This window comes from Chiloscyllium plagiosum, unplaced genomic scaffold (assembly GCF_037043375.1).
Source record: "Chiloscyllium plagiosum isolate Xiang-an unplaced genomic scaffold, Cpla_swu_hap1 HiC_scaffold_6, whole genome shotgun sequence".
NCBI lineage: Eukaryota > Metazoa > Chordata > Chondrichthyes > Orectolobiformes > Hemiscylliidae > Chiloscyllium > Chiloscyllium plagiosum.
The window spans coordinates 125,690,191-125,707,706 of record NW_028270144.1 but is presented as its reverse complement, the minus strand read 5'-3'; the positions used below and the strand labels follow the sequence as shown (position 1 = coordinate 125,707,706).

The 17,516-nt window shown below is 71.1% G+C and overlaps 1 protein-coding gene across 5 annotated transcripts in view; it reads right to left on the bottom strand.

The window, feature by feature from the left end:
- gdpd5b (glycerophosphodiester phosphodiesterase domain containing 5b) overlaps window positions 1–17,516 on the bottom strand; it is a 250,916-nt gene that overhangs the window by 30,068 nt on the left and 203,332 nt on the right. For 3 of the 5 annotated variants that reach the window (XM_087988435.1, XM_087988434.1, XM_087988436.1), the window contains one exon: window positions 384–466. The exons of the other annotated variants lie outside the window; for them this stretch is intronic. In XM_087988435.1, coding sequence (XP_087844561.1) covers window positions 384–466 — 83 coding nt within the window. The remainder of the gene's footprint in view (window positions 1–383; window positions 467–17,516) is intronic. 5 annotated transcript variants of the gene reach the window in all.

Genomic DNA, 17,516 nt, shown 5'->3' with positions numbered 1-17,516 from the left:
TCAGAGCCCTTTCCGCGCACAGAGAGCTGACTGGAGTTAGTACAAATCCTATAATAATTCCTGGGAGGTCTGTGACTTTGACAGCGTTCTGTGAATGCGAGATGATGACAGGAATCTCGATGGGCTGAATGTCCTGCTTCTGTTCCTGCACCTTATGGCCATACCCATTGGCAGACTGTGTAACAACATCCTGGGTATTTACTCTGCCCATTTCCCAGATTGACAACAAAGACACAGACAGAACATTTCACACACACGAGTTTTAAAAAAAAAAGAGAACAGATTTGTACCGACTGACAGACGAGAACAGGGTGAACCCTCCTTCTCAAGACCACATGCACCATGCAAAACACATCACAGGAAGGCCTCTCAGTCTCACTCACTTCTGCAGGATGAAAATCCCCACCACGATGGTGATCGAAATGATGTCAGAAGTTATCCAAATCATGTAGTATTCACCAGGAGACTGTGGAAAGGAAATCAACCTTTTCAACCCACCAGACCACAAACTGCCCAAGATTAGATCGGATACATTTTACTCGGCAAATTCATTCCAACCACTCCCAGGACGGGGACAGCACGGGGTTAGGCACACAGAGTAAGGCTCCCTCTACACTGCCCCAATCCACCACTCCCAGGACACAGAGATGAGATTCGATACAGGGTAAAGCTCTCTCTACAATGTCCCCATCAAACACTCCCAGGACAGGGACAGTACGAGGTTAGATACAGATTAAAGCTCTCTCTACTCTCTTAAACCAAAAACAAAGCTTCATTTACACTGTTAAACTAAAAGTAAACTGAAAGTAAATCTCCCCCGGCACTTCTCTACATCAAACACTCCCAGGACGGGAACAGCATGGGGTCAAAGACAGAGTAAAACTCCCTCTACATTGACTCCCCCGCCATCAAATACTCCTGGAACAGGGACAGCACAGGGTTAGATACAGAGTAAAGCTCCCTCTACACTGTCTCCTCCATCAAACACTCTACACTGTCTTCATTAAACATTCCCAGCACAGGGGCAACACAGGGTTAGATACAGAGTAAAGCTCCCTCTGCACCGTCTCTATCAAACACTCCCAGGACAGGGACAGCACAGGGTGAGAGAGAGTGAATCTTTTTAAAAGCTATCATGGCTGTTGACAGAAATTCTAATTCTAACGAGAAGTCGGCACCGAACACCGCTATGGAAATGGGATCAGCTGGCCAATTAGTCTGTCTGGATTTGAGTCCCCAATGACTCCAGGCTTGGTCACAATCTGTTTGGAGTCAGTCACAGAGGTACAGCAGGGGTGGGGGGGGGGGGGGGGGGAATGACTCTCTGACCCTACACCAGGGAAAAGAACAACAGCTGGCATCCTGCTCACTATAATCCCAAATGCAAATGAGCTCGCAGGAAACGATGAGAACAATAGAGAAAGCTCTGAACATTAATCTCAGCGACCTTCCCTCCAGCCTGTGCACTGTTCAGAGTCATTTCCTACTGGGAATGCTCAGATGGTGCCTTTCTATCACTGGCTCTGGCTCTATCAATGGCCTACTCATTTTGCATCTTTACAAGAAGCGACAAAGGACACAAACACCCGAAATCGGAGGAGAAGACGGCCATTCTGCCCAGCGAGCCTGTTTCCTCCATTCAATACGACCCTCACTGAGCCTGGGCTTCAACTTCACTTTCCTACCTCCTCTTCCTAACCCTAAATTCCCCAAGAACAAATTGCTGTGTGTCCCAGTCTTAAATACATTCAACAACGGAGTGTTCAAAACCACCCCCATTGGGGGAGCAAGGTGACCAAATATGCACCATCCTGAGGGAAGACATTGTTCCTCAACGCAGTATCTAACCTGGTGTTGTCCTGTCCCAGAGTATTTTACAGGGACAGTGTAGAGGGAGCTTTACTCTTTATCCAAGCCAGTGCTGTCCCTGTCCTGGGGTATTTAATGAACACGGCATAGATGGGAACTTTACTCTGTATTTAATCCTCCATTGTCCATGTCCTAGGAGTGTTTGAAGGGGACAGTGTAAAGAGAGCTTTACTCTGTATCTAACCCCATGCTGTCCCTGTCCTTGGGAGTGTTTGATGAGGACAGACATTGCATTAATGGTTTTATCACTAGACGATTATCCAGCGATCCATGTCATGTTCTGGGGACCTATGCCCAGATAGCGAAGTCTGAATTCAGTAACAATCTGAAATGAAGAGTCTAATGATAACCATTGCCTTTTGTCAGCAAAAGCCCATCTAGTTCACTAATGTCCCTTAGGGAAAAAGGACAGCCGACCTTACCTGGTCTGGCCTACATGACGCCAGACCAACAGCAAGGTGATTAATTCTTATATGCCCTCTGGGCAATTAGGGATGGGCACGAAATGGTGAAACTAGGCAAAAGTGAGGACTGCAGATGCTGGAGATCAGAGTCAAGATTAGAGTGGAGCTGGAAAAGCACAGCAGGTCAGGCAGCATCCGAGGAGCAGGAAAATCAGGAATGAGTCTGGGAGCCTCAGAAATAAAATCTTCAGAGCTGTTCTCCGAGGGACGGGGGGGGAGCGGAGAAGAAGAGAAGGGACGGGGAGGGGGGGGAGAAGAAGAGAGGGGACAGAGGGGGGGGGGGGGGAGAAGAAGAGAGGGGGGGGGGGGAGAAGAGGAGAGGGGACGGGGGGGGGGGGAGGGAGAAGAGGAGAGGGGACGGAGGGGGCGGGGAGGAGAGGGGGCGGGGGGGAGAAGAGGAGAGGGGGTGGGGGGGGAGAGAAAGGGGACGGGGAGGGGGGGGGAGAGAAAGGGGACGGGGAGGGGGGGAGAGAAAGGGGACGGGGAGGGGGGGAGAGAAAGGGGACGGGGAGGGGGGGGGGGAGAGAAAGGGGACGGGGGGGGGGGGGGAGAGAAAGGGGACGGGGAGGGGGGGGGGAGAGAAAGGGGACGGGGAGGGGGGGGGAGAGAGAGAGAAAGGGGACGGGGGGGGGGGAAAGAGAGAAAGGGGACGGGGAGGGGGGGGGGGAGAGAGAAAGGGGACGGGGGGGGGGGGAGAGAGAGGGGACGGGGAGGGGTGGGGGGAGAAGAAGAGAGGGGACAGTGGGGGGAGAAGAAGAGAGGGGACAGTGGGGGGAGGGGAGAGAGAGGGGACGGGGAGGGGAGAGAGAGGGGACGGGGGGGGGAGAGAGAGGGGACGGGGGGGGGGGGGAGAGAGAGAGGGGACGGGGGGGGGGGGGAGAGAGAGGGGACGGGGGGGGGGGGAGAGAGAGGGGACGGCGGGGGAGAGAGAGGGGACGGGGGGGGAAGAGAGAGAGGGGACGGGGGGGGAAGAGAGAGAGGGGACGGGGGGGGGAGAGAGAGAGGGGACGGGGGGGGGGAGAGAGAGAGAGGGGACGGGGGGGGGGGGGGGGAGAGAGAGAGGGGATGGGGGGGGAGAGAGAGAGGGGATGGGGGGGGGGAGAGAGAGAGGGGACGGGGGGGGGGGGGAGAGAGAGGGGACGGGGGGGGGGGGGGGAGAGAGAGGGGACGGGGGGGGGAGAGAGAGAGGGGACGGGGGGGGGGGGGGGGAGAGAGAGAGGGGACGGGGGGGGGGGGGAGAGAGAGGGGACGGGGGGGGGGAGAGAGAGGGGACGGGGGGGGGGGGGGAGAGAGAGGGGACCGGGGGGGGGGGAGAGAGGGGACGGGGGGGGGGGAGAGGAGACGGGGGGGGAGAGAGAGGAGACGGGGGGGGGAGAGAGAGGAGACGGGGGGGGGGGAGAGAGGAGACGGGGGGGGGGGAGAGAGAGGGGACGGGGGGGGGGGGGAGAGAGGGGACGACGGGGGGGGAGAAGAGAGGGGACGGGGGGGGAGAAGAGAGGGGACGGGGGGGGGGAGAAGAGAGGGGACGGGGGGGGGGAGAAGAGAGGGGACGGGGGGGGGGGGAGAAGAGAGGGGACGGGGGGGGGGGGGAGAAGAGAGGGGACGGGGGGGGGGGGAGAAGAGAGGGGACGGGGGGGGGGGGAGAAGAGAGGGGACGGGGGGGGGGGGCAGAAGAGAGGGGACGGGGGGGGGGAGAAGAGAGGGGACGGGACGGGGGGAGAGAGAGAGGGGGGGGGGGGAAGAGAGAGGGGACGGGGGGGGGGGGGAGAGAGAGGGGACGGGGGGGGGGGAGAGAGAGAGGGGACGGGGGGGGGGGGAGAGAGAGGGGACGGGGGGGGGGGGGAGAGAGAGGGGACGGGGGGGGGGGGGAGAGAGGGGACGGGGGGGGAGAGAGAGGGGACGGGGGGGGGAGAGAGGAGACGGGGGGGGGGGGGGGAGAGAGAGGGGACGGGGGGGGGAGAGAGAGGGGACGACGGGGGGGAGAAGAGAGGGGACGACGGGGGGGAGAAGAGAGGGGACGGGGGGGGAGGAGAGAGGGGACGGGGGGGGAGAAGAGAGGGGACGGGGGGGGAGAAGAGAGGGGACGGGGGGGGAGAAGAGAGGGGACGGGGGGGGAGAAGAGAGGGGACGGGGGGGGAGAAGAGAGGGGACGGGGGGGGAGAAGAGAGGGGACGGGGGGGGAGAAGAGAGGGGACGGGGGGGGAGAAGAGAGGGGACGGGGGGGGAGAAGAGAGGGGACGGGGGGGGGAGAAGAGAGGGGACGGGGGGGGGGAGAAGAGAGGGGACGGGGGGGGGAGAAAGAGGGGACGGGGGGGGGGGGGGGGGAGAAGAGAGGGGACGGGGGGGGGGAGAAAGAGGGGACGGGGGGGGGGGGGGAGAAGAGAGGGGACGGGGGGGGGAGAAGAGAGGGGACGGGGGGGGGAGAAGAGAGGGGACGACGGGGGAGAAGAGAGGGGACGGGGGGGGAGAAGAGAGGGGACGGGGGGGGAGAAGAGAGGGGACGGGGGGGGAGAAGAGAGGGGACGGGGGGGGAGAAGAGAGGGGACGGGGGGGGAGAAGAGAGGGGACGGGGGGGGAGAAGAGAGGGGACGGGGGGGGAGAAGAGAGGGGACGGGGGGGGAGAAGAGAGGGGACGGGGGGGGAGAAGAGAGGGGACGGGGGGGGAGAAGAGAGGGGACGGGGGGGGAGAAGAGAGGGGACGGGGGGGGGGGGGGAGAAGAGAGGGGACGGGGGGGGGAGAGAAGAGAGGGGACGGGGGGGGGGGGGGAGAAGAGAGGGGACGGGGGGGGGGGGGGGGAGAAGAGAGGGGACGGGGGGGGGGGGGGGAGAAGAGAGGGGACGGGGGGGGGGGGGAGAAGAGAGGGGACGGGGGGGGGAGAAGAGAGGGGACGGGGGGGGGGGGGGAGAAGAGAGGGGACGGGGGGGGGGGGGGAGAAGAGAGGGGACGGGGGGGGGGGGGAGAAGAGAGGGGACGGGGGGGGAGAGAAGAGAGGGGACGGGGGGGGGGGAGAAGAGAGGGGACGGGGGGGGGGGGGGAAGAAGAGAGGGGACGGGGGGGGGGAAGAAGAGAGGGGACGGGGGGGGGGGGGGAGAACAAGAGAGGGGACAGGGGTGGGGGGGGAGAAGAGAGGGGACGGGGGGGGGGGAAGAAGAGAGGGGACGGGGGGGGGGGGAAGAAGAGAGGGGACAGGGGTGGGGGGGGAGAAGAGAGGGGACGGGGGGGGGGGGAGAAGAGAGGGGACGGGGGGGGGGGGAAAGAGAGGGGACGGGGGGGGGGGTGGAGAAGAGAGGGGACGGGGGGGGGGGAGAGAGAGGGGACGGGGGGGGGAGAGAGAGGGGACGGGGGGGGGGGAGAAGAGAGGGGACGGGGGGGGGGAGAAGAGAGGGGACGGGGGGGGGGGGAAGAGAGAGGGGACGGGGGGGGGGGAAGAGAGGGGACGGGGGGGGAGAAGAGACAGGACGGGGGGGGAGAAGAGAGGGGACGGGGGGGGGGGAGAGGAGAGGGGACGGGGGGGGGGGGGGGAGAAGAGAGGGGACGGGGGGGGGGGGGGAGAAGAGAGGGGACGGGGGGGGGGGGAGAAAAGAGGGGACGGGGGGGGGAGAAAAGAGGGGACGGGGGGGGGGGGGAGAAAAGAGGGGACGGGGGGGGGGGGGAGAAGAGAGGGGACGGGGGGGGGGGGGAAGAGAGGGGACGGTGGGGGGGAAGAGAGGGGACGGGGGGGGGGGAAAGAAGAGAGGGGACGGGGGGGGGGGGGGGGAAGAAGAGAGGGGACGGGGGGGGGGGGAAGAGAGAGGGGACGGGGGGGGGGGGGGAAGAGAGAGGGGACGGGGGGGGAGAGAGAGGGGACGGGGGGGGGGGGGAGAGAGAGGGGACGGGGGGGGAGAGAGAGGGGACGGGGGGGGGGGGGAGAGAGAGGGGACGGGGGGGGGGGGGGGAGAGAGAGAGGGGACGGGGGGGGGGGAGAGAGAGGGGACGGGGGGGGGAGAAGAGAGGGGACGGGGGGGGGGAGAAGAGAGGGGACGGGGGGGGGGGAGAAGCGAGGGGACGGGGGGGGGGGAAGAAGAGAGGGGACGGGGGGGGGGGGAAGAAGAGAGGGGACGGGGGGGGGGGGGGGAGAAGAGAGGGGACAGGGGGGGGGGGGAGAAGAGAGGGGACGGGGGGGGGGGGGGGGGAGAAGAGAGGGGACGGGGGGGCGGGGGAAGAGGGGGGGGGGAGAAGAGAGGTGACGGGGGGGGGGGAGAGAGAGAGGGGACGGGGTGGGGGGGAGAGAGAGAGGGGACGGGGGGGGGGGGGAGAGAGAGAGGGGACGGGGGGGGGGGGGGGGAGAGAGAGAGGGGACGGGGGGGGGGGGGGAGAGAGAGAGGGGACGGGGGGGGGGGGGGGGGAGAGAGAGAGGGGACGGGGGGGGGGGGGGGGGAGAGAGAGAGGGGACGGGGGGGGGGGGGAGAGAGAGAGGGGACGGGGGGGGGGGGGGAGAGAGAGAGGGGACGGGGGGGGGGGGAGAGAGAGGGGACGGGGGGGGGAGAGAGAGGGGACGGGGGGGGGGGGGAGAGAGAGGGGACGGGGGGGGGGGAGAGAGAGGGGACGGGGGGGGGGGAGAGAGAGGGGACGGGGGGGGGGGGGAGAGAGAGGGGACGGGGGGGGAGAGAGAGGGGACGGGGGGGGGGGGGGAGAGAGAGGGGACGGGGGGGGGGAGAGAGAGGGGACGGGGGGGGGGGAGAGAGAGAGGGGACGGGGGGGGGGGAGAGAGAGGGGACGGGGGGGGGGGGAGAGAGAGGGGACGGGGGGGGGGAGAGAGGGGACGACGGGGGGGGAGAAGAGAGGGGACGGGGGGGGAGAAGAGAGGGGACGGGGGGGGAGAAGAGAGGGGACGGGGGGGGGAGAAGAGAGGGGACGGGGGGGGAGAAGAGAGGGGACGGGGGGGGGAGAAGAGAGGGGACGGGGGGGAGAAGAGAGGGGACGGGGGGGGGAGAAGAGAGGGGACGGGGCGGGGGGGGAGAAGAGAGGGGACGGGGGGGGGGGGGAGAAGAGAGGGGACGGGGGGGGGGGGGGGAGAAGAGAGGGGACGGGGGGGGGGGGGGGAGAAGAGAGGGGACGGGGGGGGGGGGGGGAGAAGAGAGGGGACGGGGGGGGGGGGGGAGAAGAGAGGGGACGGGGGGGGGGAAGAGAGGGGACGGGGGGGGGGGGGAAGAAGAGAGGGGACGGGGGGGGGGTGAGAAGAGAGGGGACGGGGGGGGGGGAGAAGAGAGGGGACGGGGGGGGGGGGAAGAAGAGAGGGGACGGGGGGGGGGGAGAAGAGAGGGGACGGGGGGGGGGGGGGAGAAGAGAGGGGACGGGGGGGAAGAGAGGGGACGGGGGGGGGGGGGGGGAGGAGAAGAGAGGGGACGGGGGGGGGGGGGGAGGAGAAGAGAGGGGACGGGGGGGGGGGGAGGAGAAGAGAGGGGACGGGGGGGGGGGGGAGGAGAAGAGAGGGGACGGGGGGGGGGGGGAGAAGAGAGGGGACGGGGGGGGGGGGAGAGAGAGGGGACGGGGGGGGGGGGAGAGAGAGGGGACGGGGGGGGGGGAGAGAGAGAGGGGACGGGGGGGGGGGGGAGTGAGAGAGGGGACGGGGGGGGGGGGGGAGTGAGAGAGGGGACGGGGGGGGGAGAGAGAGAGGGGACGGGGGGGGGGGAGAGAGAGGGGACGGGGGGGGGGGAGAAGAGAGGGGACGGGGGGGGGGGGGGGAGAAGAGAGGGGACGGGGGGGGGGGGGGAGAAGAGAGGGGACGGGCGGGGCGGGGGAGAAGAAAGAGGACGGGGAGGGAGAGTTGGGGGGGGGGTAGAGAGGGGACGGGGGTGGGGGGGGGGAAAGAAGAGAGGGGACGGAGAGGGGGGGGGGAAGAGAAGAGAGGGGACGGGAGGGAGGGGGGAAAGAGAGGGGACGGGTGGGGGGGGGGGAGAAGGGGGGGGAGTGAGGGGATGGAGAAGAGAGGGGACGGCGGGGAGAGAAGAGAGGGGACGGGAGGGTGGGGGGGGGAGAAGAGAGGGCAAGGGGAGGGGGGGGGGGGAAAGAGAGGGGACGGGTGGGGGGGGGGGGGAGAAAGAGAGGGGACGGGGAGGGAGAGTTGGGAGTGGGGGGGGTAGAGAGGGGACCGGGGGGGGAGAGAAGGGAGGGGATGGGTGGGGAGAAGGGAGGGGAAGAAGAGACGGGACGGGGGTGGGGGGGGGGGGGGTAGAAGAGGGGGAGAAGAGAGGGGACGGGGGTGGGAGGGGGAAAGAAGAGAGGGGACGGGGAGGGGGGCGAGAGAAGAGAGGGGACTGGGAGGGGTGGGGGGGGGGAGAAGTGGGGGGGAGGAGTGAGGGGATGGAGAAGAGAGGGGACGGGGGGAGAGAAGAGAGGGGACGGGTGGGTGGGGGGGGGGCAGAAGAGAGGGCAAGGGGAGGGGGGGGTGGGGGGAAGAGAGGGGACGGGGGGGGGAAAGAGAGGGGACGGGGGGGGGAAAGAGAGGGGACGGGGGGGGGAAAGAGAGGGGACGGGGGGGGGAAAGAGAGGGGACGGGGGGGGGAAAGAGAGGGGACGGGGGGGGGAAAGAGAGGGGACGGGGGGGGGAAAGAGAGGGGACGGGGGGGGGAAAGAGAGGGGACGGGGGGGGGGAAAGAGAGGGGACGGGGGGGGGAAAGAGAGGGGACGGGGGGGGGAAAGAGAGGGGACGGGGGGGGGAAAGAGAGGGGACGGGGGGGGGAAAGAGAGGGGACGGGGGGGGGAAAGAGAGGGGACGGGGGGGGGAAAGAGAGGGGACGGGGGGGGGAAAGAGAGGGGACGGGGGGGGGGAAAGAGAGGGGACGGGGGGGGGAAAGAGAGGGGACGGGGGGGGGGAAAGAGAGGGGACGGGGGGGGGGAAAGAGAGGGGACGGGGGGGGGGAAAGAGAGGGGACGGGGGGGGGGAAAGAGAGGGGACGGGGGGGGGGAAAGAGAGGGGACGGGGGGGGGGAAAGAGAGGGGACGGGGGGGGGGAAAGAGAGGGGACGGGGGGGGGGAAAGAGAGGGGACGGGGGGGGGGAAAGAGAGGGGACGGGGGGGGGAAAGAGAGGGGACGGGGGGGGGGAAAGAGAGGGGACGGGGGGGGGGAAAGAGAGGGGACGGGGGGGGGGAAAGAGAGGGGACGGGGGGGGGGAAAGAGAGGGGACGGGGGGGGGGAAAGAGAGGGGACGGGGGGGGGGAAAGAGAGGGGACGGGGGGGGGAAAGAGAGGGGACGGGGGGGGGGAAAGAGAGGGGACGGGGGGGGGAAAGAAGGGGGACGGGGGGGGGAAAGAAGGGGGACGGGGGGGGGAAAGAAGGGGGACGGGGGGGGGGAAAGAGAGGGGACTGGGGGGGGGAAGAGAGGGGACGGGGGGGGGGAAAGAGAGGGGACGGGGGGGGGAAAGAGAGGGGACGGGGGGGGGGAAAGAGAGGGGACGGGGGGGGGAAAGAGAGGGGACGGGGGGGGGGAAAGAGAGGGGACGGGGGGGGGGAAAGAGAGGGGACGGGGGGGGGGAGAAGAGAGGGGACGGGGGGGGGAGAAGAGAGGGGACGGGGGGGGGAAAGAGAGGGGACGGGGGGGGGGAAAGAGAGGGGACGGGGGGGGGGAAAGAGAGGGGACGGGGGGGGGGAAAGAGAGGGGACGGGGGGGGGGAAAGAGAGGGGACGGGGGGGGGGAGAAGAGAGGGGACGGGGGGGGGAGAAGAGAGGGGACGGGGGGGGGGGAGAAGAGAGGGGACGGGGGGGGGGAGAAGAGAGGGGACGGGGGGGGGGAGAAGAGAGGGGACGGGGGGGGGGAGAAGAGAGGGGACGGGGGGGGGGAGAAGAGAGGGGACGGGGGGGGGGAGAAGAGAGGGGACGGGGGGGGGGAGAAGAGAGGGGACGGGGGGGGGGAGAAGAGAGGGGACGGGGGGGGGGGAAGAGAGGGGACGGGGGGGGGGAAAGAGAGGGGACGGGGGGGGGGAAAGAGAGGGGACGGGGGGGGGGAAAGAGAGGGGACGGGGGGGGGAAGAGAGGGGACGGGGGGGGGAAAGAGAGGGGCCGGGGGGGGGGGAAAGAGAGGGGACGGGGGGGGGGAAAGAGAGGGGACGGGGGGGGGGGAAAGAGAGGGGACGGGGGGGGGAAAGAGAGGGCCGGGGGGGGGGAAAGAGAGGGGACGGGGGGGGGGAAAGAGAGGGGACGGGGGGGGGGAAAGAGAGGGGACGGGGGGGGGAAAGAGAGGGGACGGGGGGGGGGGGAAAGAGAGGGGACGGGGGGGGAAAGAGAGGGGACGGGGGGGGGAAAGAGAGGGGACGGGGGGGGAAAGAGAGGGGACGGGGGGGGGGAAAGAGAGGGGACGGGGGGGGGGGAAAGAGAGGGGACGGGGGGGGGAAAGAGAGGGCCGGGGGGGGGGAAAGAGAGGGGACGGGGGGGGGGAAAGAGAGGGGACGGGGGGGGGGAAAGAGAGGGGACGGGGGGGGGAAAGAGAGGGGACGGGGGGGGGGGGGAAAGAGAGGGGACGGGGGGGGGAAAGAGAGGGGACGGGGGGGGGAAAGAGAGGGGACGGGGGGGGAAAGAGAGGGGACGGGGGGGGGGAAAGAGAGGGGACGGGGGGGGGGAAAGAGAGGGGACGGGGGGGGGGAAAGAGAGGGGACGGGGGGGGGGAAAGAGAGGGGACGGGGGGGAAAGAGAGGGGACGGGGGGGGGAAAGAGAGGGGACGGGGGGGGGAAAGAGAGGGGACGGGGGGGGGGGGGAAAGAGAGGGGACGGGGGGGGGAAAGAGAGGGGACGGGGGGGGGAAAGAGAGGGGACGGGGGGGGGAAAGAGAGGGGACGGGGGGGGAAAGAGAGGGGACGGGGGGGGGGAAAGAGAGGGGACGGGGGGGGGGGAAAGAGAGGGGACGGGGGGGGGAAAGAGAGGGCCGGGGGGGGGGAAAGAGAGGGGACGGGGGGGGGGAAAGAGAGGGGACGGGGGGGGGGAAAGAGAGGGGACGGGGGGGGGAAAGAGAGGGGACGGGGGGGGGGGGGGAAAGAGAGGGGACGGGGGGGGGAAAGAGAGGGGACGGGGGGGGGAAAGAGAGGGGACGGGGGGGGAAAGAGAGGGGACGGGGGGGGGGAAAGAGAGGGGACGGGGGGGGGGAAAGAGAGGGGACGGGGGGGGGGAAAGAGAGGGGACGGGGGGGGGGAAAGAGAGGGGACGGGGGGGGGAAAGAGAGGGGACGGGGGGGGGGGAAAGAGAGGGGACGGGGGGGGGAAAGAGAGGGGACGGGGGGGGGAAAGAGAGGGGACGGGGGGGGGGAAAGAGAGGGGACGGGGGGGGGGAAAGAGAGGGGACGGGGGGGGGGAAAGAGAGGGGACGGGGGGGGGGAAAGAGAGGGTACGGGGGGGGGGGAAAGAGAGGGGACGGGGGGGAAAGAGAGGGGACGGGGGGGGGGAGAAGAGAGGGGACGGGGGGGGGAAAGAGAGGGGACGGGGGGGAAAGAGAGGGGACGGGGGGGGGGAGAAGAGAGGGGACGGGGAGGGAGAGTTGGGGGGGGTAGAGAGGGGACCGGGGGGGAAGAGAAGGGAGGGGATGGGTGGGGAGAAGGGAGGGGAAGAAGAGAGGGGACGGGGGTGGGGGGGGGGTAGAAGAGGGGGAGAAGAGAGGGGACGGGGGTGGGGGGGGGAAAGAAGAGAGGGGACGGAGAGGGGGGGGGAGAGAAGAGAGGGGACGGGAGGGTGGGGGGGGGGGGAGAAGAGAGGGCAAGGGGGGGGGGGGAGAAGAGAGGGCAAGGGGAGGGGGGGGAAGAGAGGGGACGGGGGGGGGGAGAAGGGGGGGTGAGGAGTGAGGGGATGGAGAAGAGAGGGGACGGGGGGGGAGAGAAGAGAGGGGACGGGAGGGTGGGGGGGGAGAAGAGAGGGCAAGGGGAGGGGGGGGGGAAGAGAGGGGACGGGTGGGGGGGGGGGGGGAGGAGAAAGAGAGGGGACGGGGAGGGAGAGTTGGGGGTGGGGGGGGTGGAGAGGGGACCGGGGGGGGGGGAGAGAAGGGAGGGGATGGGTGGGGAGAAGGGAGGGGAAGAAGAGAGGGGACGGGGGTGGGGGGGGGGGGTAGAAGAGGGGGAGAAGAGAGGGGACGGGGAGGGCGGGGGGGGGGGAGAAGAGAGGGGACGGGGGGGGAGAAGAGAGGGGACGGGGGGGGGGGGGGGAGAGGGGACGGGGGGGGGGGGGAGAGAGGGGACGGGGGGGGGGGGGGGAGAGAGGTGACGGGGGGGGGGAGAAGAGAGGGGACGGGGGGGGGGGGGAGAAGAGAGGGGACGGGGGGGGGAGAAGAGAGGGGACGGGGGGGGGGGGGAGAAGAGAGGGGACGGGGGGGGGGGGAGAGAAGAGAGGGGACGGGGGGGGGGGGGAGAGAAGAGAGGGGACGGGGGGGGAGGGGAGAAGAGAGGGGACGGGGGGGGGGGGAGAGAAGAGAGGGGACGGGGGGGGAGGGGAGAAGAGAGGGGACGGGGGGGGAGAAGAGAGGGGACGGGGGGGGAGAAGAGAGGGGACGGGGGGGGGGAGAAGAGAGGGGACGGGGGGGGAAGAGTTGGGGGGGGGGGGTAGAGAGGGGACCGGGGTGGGAGAGAAGGGAGGGGATGGGTGGGGAGAAGGGAGGGGAAGAAGAGAGGGGACGGGGGTGGGGGGGGGAAAGAAGAGAGGGGACGGGGGTGGGGGGGGAAAGAGAGGGGACGGGGGGGGGGGAAAGAGAGGGGTCGGGGGGGGGGGGGAAGAGAGAGGGGCCGGGGGGGGGGGAGAGAGGGGACGGCGGGGGGGAGAAGAGAGGGGACGGGGGGGGGAGAAGAGAGGGGACGGGGGGGGGAGAAGAGAGGGGACGGGGGGGGGAGAAGAGAGGGGACGGGGGGGGGAGAAGAGAGGGGACGGGGGGGGGAAGAGAGAGGGGACGGGGGGGGGGAAGAGAGAGGGGACGGGGGGGGGAAAGAGAGGGGACGGGGGGGGGAGAAGAGAGGGGACGGGGGGGGGAGAAGAGAGGGGACGGGGGGGGGGGGGAGAAGAGAGTGGACGGGGGGGGGAAGAGAGAGGGGACGGGGGGGGGAAGAGAGAGGGGACGGGGGGGGAAGAGAGAGGGGACGGGGGGGGGGGGAAGAGAGAGGGGACGGGGGGGGGGGAAGAGAGAGGGGACGGGGGGGGGGAAGAGAGAGGGGACGGGGGGGGGGAAGAGAGAGGGGACGGGGGGGGGGGAAGAGAGAGGGGACGGGGGGGGGGGGGAAGAGAGAGGGGACGGGGGGGGGAAGAGAGAGGGGACGGGGGGGGGGGGGAAGAGAGAGGGGACGGGGGGGGGGGGGGAAGAGAGAGGGGACGGGGGGGGGGAAGAGAGAGGGGACGGGGGGGGGGGGGGGAAGAGAGAGGGGACGGGGGGGGGGGGGGGAAGAGAGAGGGGACGGGGGGGGGGGAAGAGGGGACGGGGGGGGGGGGGGAAGAGAGAGGGGACGGGGGGGGGGGGAAGAGAGAGGGGACGGGGGAAGAGAGAGGGGACGGGGGGGGGGGGGAAAGAGAGAGGGGACGGGGGGGGGGGGGAAGAGAGAGGGGACGGGGGGGGGGAGAGAGAGCGGACGGGGGGGGGGGGGAAAGAGAGAGGGGACGGGGGGGGAAAGAGAGAGGGGACGGGGGGGGGAAAGAGGGGACGGGGGGGGGAAGAAGAGAGGGGACGGGGGGGGGGGGGAAGAGAGAGGGGACGGGGGGGGGGGGGGGGGAAGAGAGAGGGGACGGGGGGGGGGGGAGAGGGACGGGGGGGGGGGGGAAGAGAGAGGGGACGGGGGGGGGGGGGAAGAGAGAGGGGACGGGGGAAGAGAGAGGGGACGGGGGGGGGGGGGGGGGAAGAGAGAGGGGACGGGGGGGGGGGGGAAGAGAGAGGGGACGGGGGAAGAGAGAGGGGACGGGGGGGGGGGGGAAGAGAGAGGTGACGGGGGGGGGGGAAGAGAGAGGGGACGGGGGGGGGGGAAGAGAGAGGGGACGGGGGGGGGGAGGAGAGAGGGGACGGGGGGGGGGGAAAGAGAGAGGGGACGGGGGGGGGGGAAGAGGGGACGGGGAGGGGAAGAAGAGAGGGGACGGGGGGGGGGAAGAGGGGACGGGGGGGGGAAGAAGAGAGGGGACGGGGGGGGGAGAGAGAGAGGGGACAGGGGGGGGGAAGAGGGGACGGGGGGGGGGAAGAAGAGAGGGGACGGGGGGGGGAGAGAGAGAGGGGGGGGGGGGGAGAAGAGAGAGGGGACGGGCGGGGCGGGGGAGAGGTGAGGGGACGGGGGGAAGAGTGGACGGGGGGGGGGGGGGAAAGAGTGGCCGGGTGGGGGGAAGAGGGGACGGGGACGGGGGGGGAAGAGGGGACGGGGGGGGGGGAAAGAGAGAGGGGACGGGGGGGGGGGAAAGAGAGAGGGGACGGGGGGGGAGGAGAAGAGGGGACGGTGGGGGAGGAGAGGGGACGGGGGGGGGGGGGGAAGAGAGAGGGGACGGGGGGGGGGGGGGGGAAGAGAGAGGGGACGGGGGGGGGGGGGGAAGAGAGAGGGGACGGGGGAAGAGAGAGGGGACGGGGGGGGGGAAGAGAGAGGGACGGGGGGGGGGGAAGAGAGAGGGGACGGGGGGGGGGGAAAGAGAGAGGGGACGGGGGGGGGGAAAGAGAGAGGGGACGGGGGGGGGAAGAGGGGACGGGGGGGGGAAGAAGAGAGGGGACGGGGGGGGGGAAGAGGGGACGGGGGGGGGAAGAAGAGAGGGGACGGGGGGGGAGAGAGAGAGGGGACGGGGGGGGGGGGGGAAGAGGGGACGGGGGGGGAAGAAGAGAGGGGACGGGGGGGGGGGGGGGGAGAAGAGAGAGGGGACGGGCGGGGCGGGGGAGAGGTGAGGGGACGGGGGGGAAGAGTGGACGGGGGGGGGTGGGAAAAGAGTGGCCGGGTGGGGGGGAAGAGGGGACGGGGACGGGGGGGGGAAAGAGGGGACGGGGGGGGGGGAGGAGAAGAGGGGACGGGGGGGGAGGAGAAGAGGGGACGGGGGGGGAGGAGAAGAGAGGGGACGGGATGGGGGGGAGAAGAGAGGGGACGGGGGGGGGGGGAGAGAGAGGGGACGGGGACGGGGAGAAGAGAGGGGACGGGGGGGGAGGGGGAAGAGAGAGGGGAGGGGGAAGAGAGAGGGGACGGGGACGGGGGGGGAGAGAGAGGGGACGGAGGGGGGGGGGGAGAGGGAACGGGGGGGGGGGGGAGAGAGAGGGGACGGGGGGGGGCGGGGAGAGAGAGGGGACGGGGGGGGGGGGGAGGAGAAGAGAGGGGACGGGGGGGGGGGGGGAGGAGGAGAAGAGAGGGGACGGGGGGGGGGGGGAGAGAGGGGACGGGGGGGGGGGAGAAGAGAGGGGACGGGGGGGGGAGAGAAGAGAGGGGACGGGGGGGGGAGAGAAGAGAGGGGACGGGGGGGGGGGGGGGAGAAGAGAGGGGACGGGGGGGGGGGGAGAGAGGGGACGGGGGGGGGGGGAGAAGAGAGGGGACGGGGGGGGGAGAGAAGAGAGGGGACGGGGGGGGGGGGGGAGAAGAGAGGGGACGGGGGGGGGGGAGAAGAGAGGGGACGGGGGGGGGGGAGAAGAGAGGGGACGGGGGGGGGAGAGAAGAGAGGGGACGGGGGCGGGGAGAAGAGAGGGGACGGGGGACGGGGGGGGGGAGAGAGAGGGGACGGGGGGGGGGGGGAGAGAGGGGACGGGGGGGGGGAGAGAGAGGGGACGGGGGGGGGGGAGGGGGAGAGGGGACGGGGGGGGAGAGAGAGAGAGGGGACGGGGGGGGGGGGAGAGAGAGGGGACGGGGGGGGGGGAAGAGAGAGGGGACGGGGGGGGGGGGGGGAAGAGAGAGGGGACGGGGGGGGGAGAGAGAGAGGACGGGGGGGGGGAGAGAGAGAGAGGGGACGGGGGGGGAGAGAGGGAACGGGGGGGGGGGGGAGAGAGGGGACGGGGGGGGGGGGGAGAGAGAGGGGACGGGGACGGGGGGGGAGAGAGAGAGAGGGGACGGGGGGGAGAGAGAGAGGGGACGGGGGGGGCGAGAGAGAGGGGACGGGGGGGCCAGAGAGAGGGGACGGGGGGGGGCGAGAGAGAGGGACGGGGGGGGCGAGAGAGAGGGGACGGGGGGGGGGCGAGAGAGAGGGGACGGGGGGGGGCGAGAGAGAGGGACGGGGGGGGGCGAGAGAGAGGGGACGGGGGGGGCGAGAGAGAGGGGACGGGGGGGGCGAGAGAGAGGGGACGGGGGGGGGGCGAGAGAGAGGGGACGGGGGGGGGCGAGAGAGAGGGGACGGGGGGGGGGGCGAGAGAGAGGGGACGGGGGGGGGGGGCGAGAGAGAGGGGACGGGGGGGGGGCGAGAGAGAGGGGACGGGGGGGGGGGGAGAGAGAGAGGGGGGGGGGGGGGGGAGAGAGAGGGGACGGGGGGGGGAGAGAGAGAGAGGGGACGGTGGGGGAGGAGAGGGGACGGGGGGGGGGGGAAGAGAGAGGGGACGGGGGGGGGGGGGGGAAGAGAGAGGGGACGGGGGAAGAGAGAGGGGACGGGGGGGGGGGGGAAGAGAGAGGGGACGGGGGGGGGGGGGGAAGAGAGAGGGGACGGGGGGGGGGGGAAGAGAGAGGGGACGGGGGGGGGAGAGAGAGGGGACGGGGGGGGGGGAAAGAGAGAGGGGACGGGGGGGGGGGGAAAGAGAGAGGGGACGGGGGGGGGGAAGAGGGGACGGGGGGGGGAAGAAGAGAGGGGACGGGGGGGGGAAGAGGGGACGGGGGGGGGAAGAAGAGAGGGGACGGGGGGGGAGAGAGAGAGGGGACGGGGGGGGGGGGGAAGAGGGGACGGGGGGGGAAGAAGAGAGGGGACGGGGGGGGGGGGGGGAGAAGAGAGAGGGGACGGGCGGGGCGGGGGAGAGGTGAGGGGACGGGGGGAAGAGTGGACGGGGGGGGGTGGGAAAAGAGTGGGCCGGGTGGGGGGGAAGAGGGGACGGGGACGGGGGGGGGGAAGAGGGGACGGGGGGGGGAGGAGAAGAGGGGACGGGGGGGGAGGAGAAGAGAGGGGACGGGATGGGGGGGAGAAGAGAGGGGACGGGATGGGGGGGAGAAGAGAGGGGACGGGGGGGGGGGGGGGAGAGAGAGGGGACGGGGACGGGGAGAAGAGAGGGGACGGGGGGGGGAGGGGGAAGAGAGAGGGGAGGGGGAAGAGAGAGGGGACGGGGACGG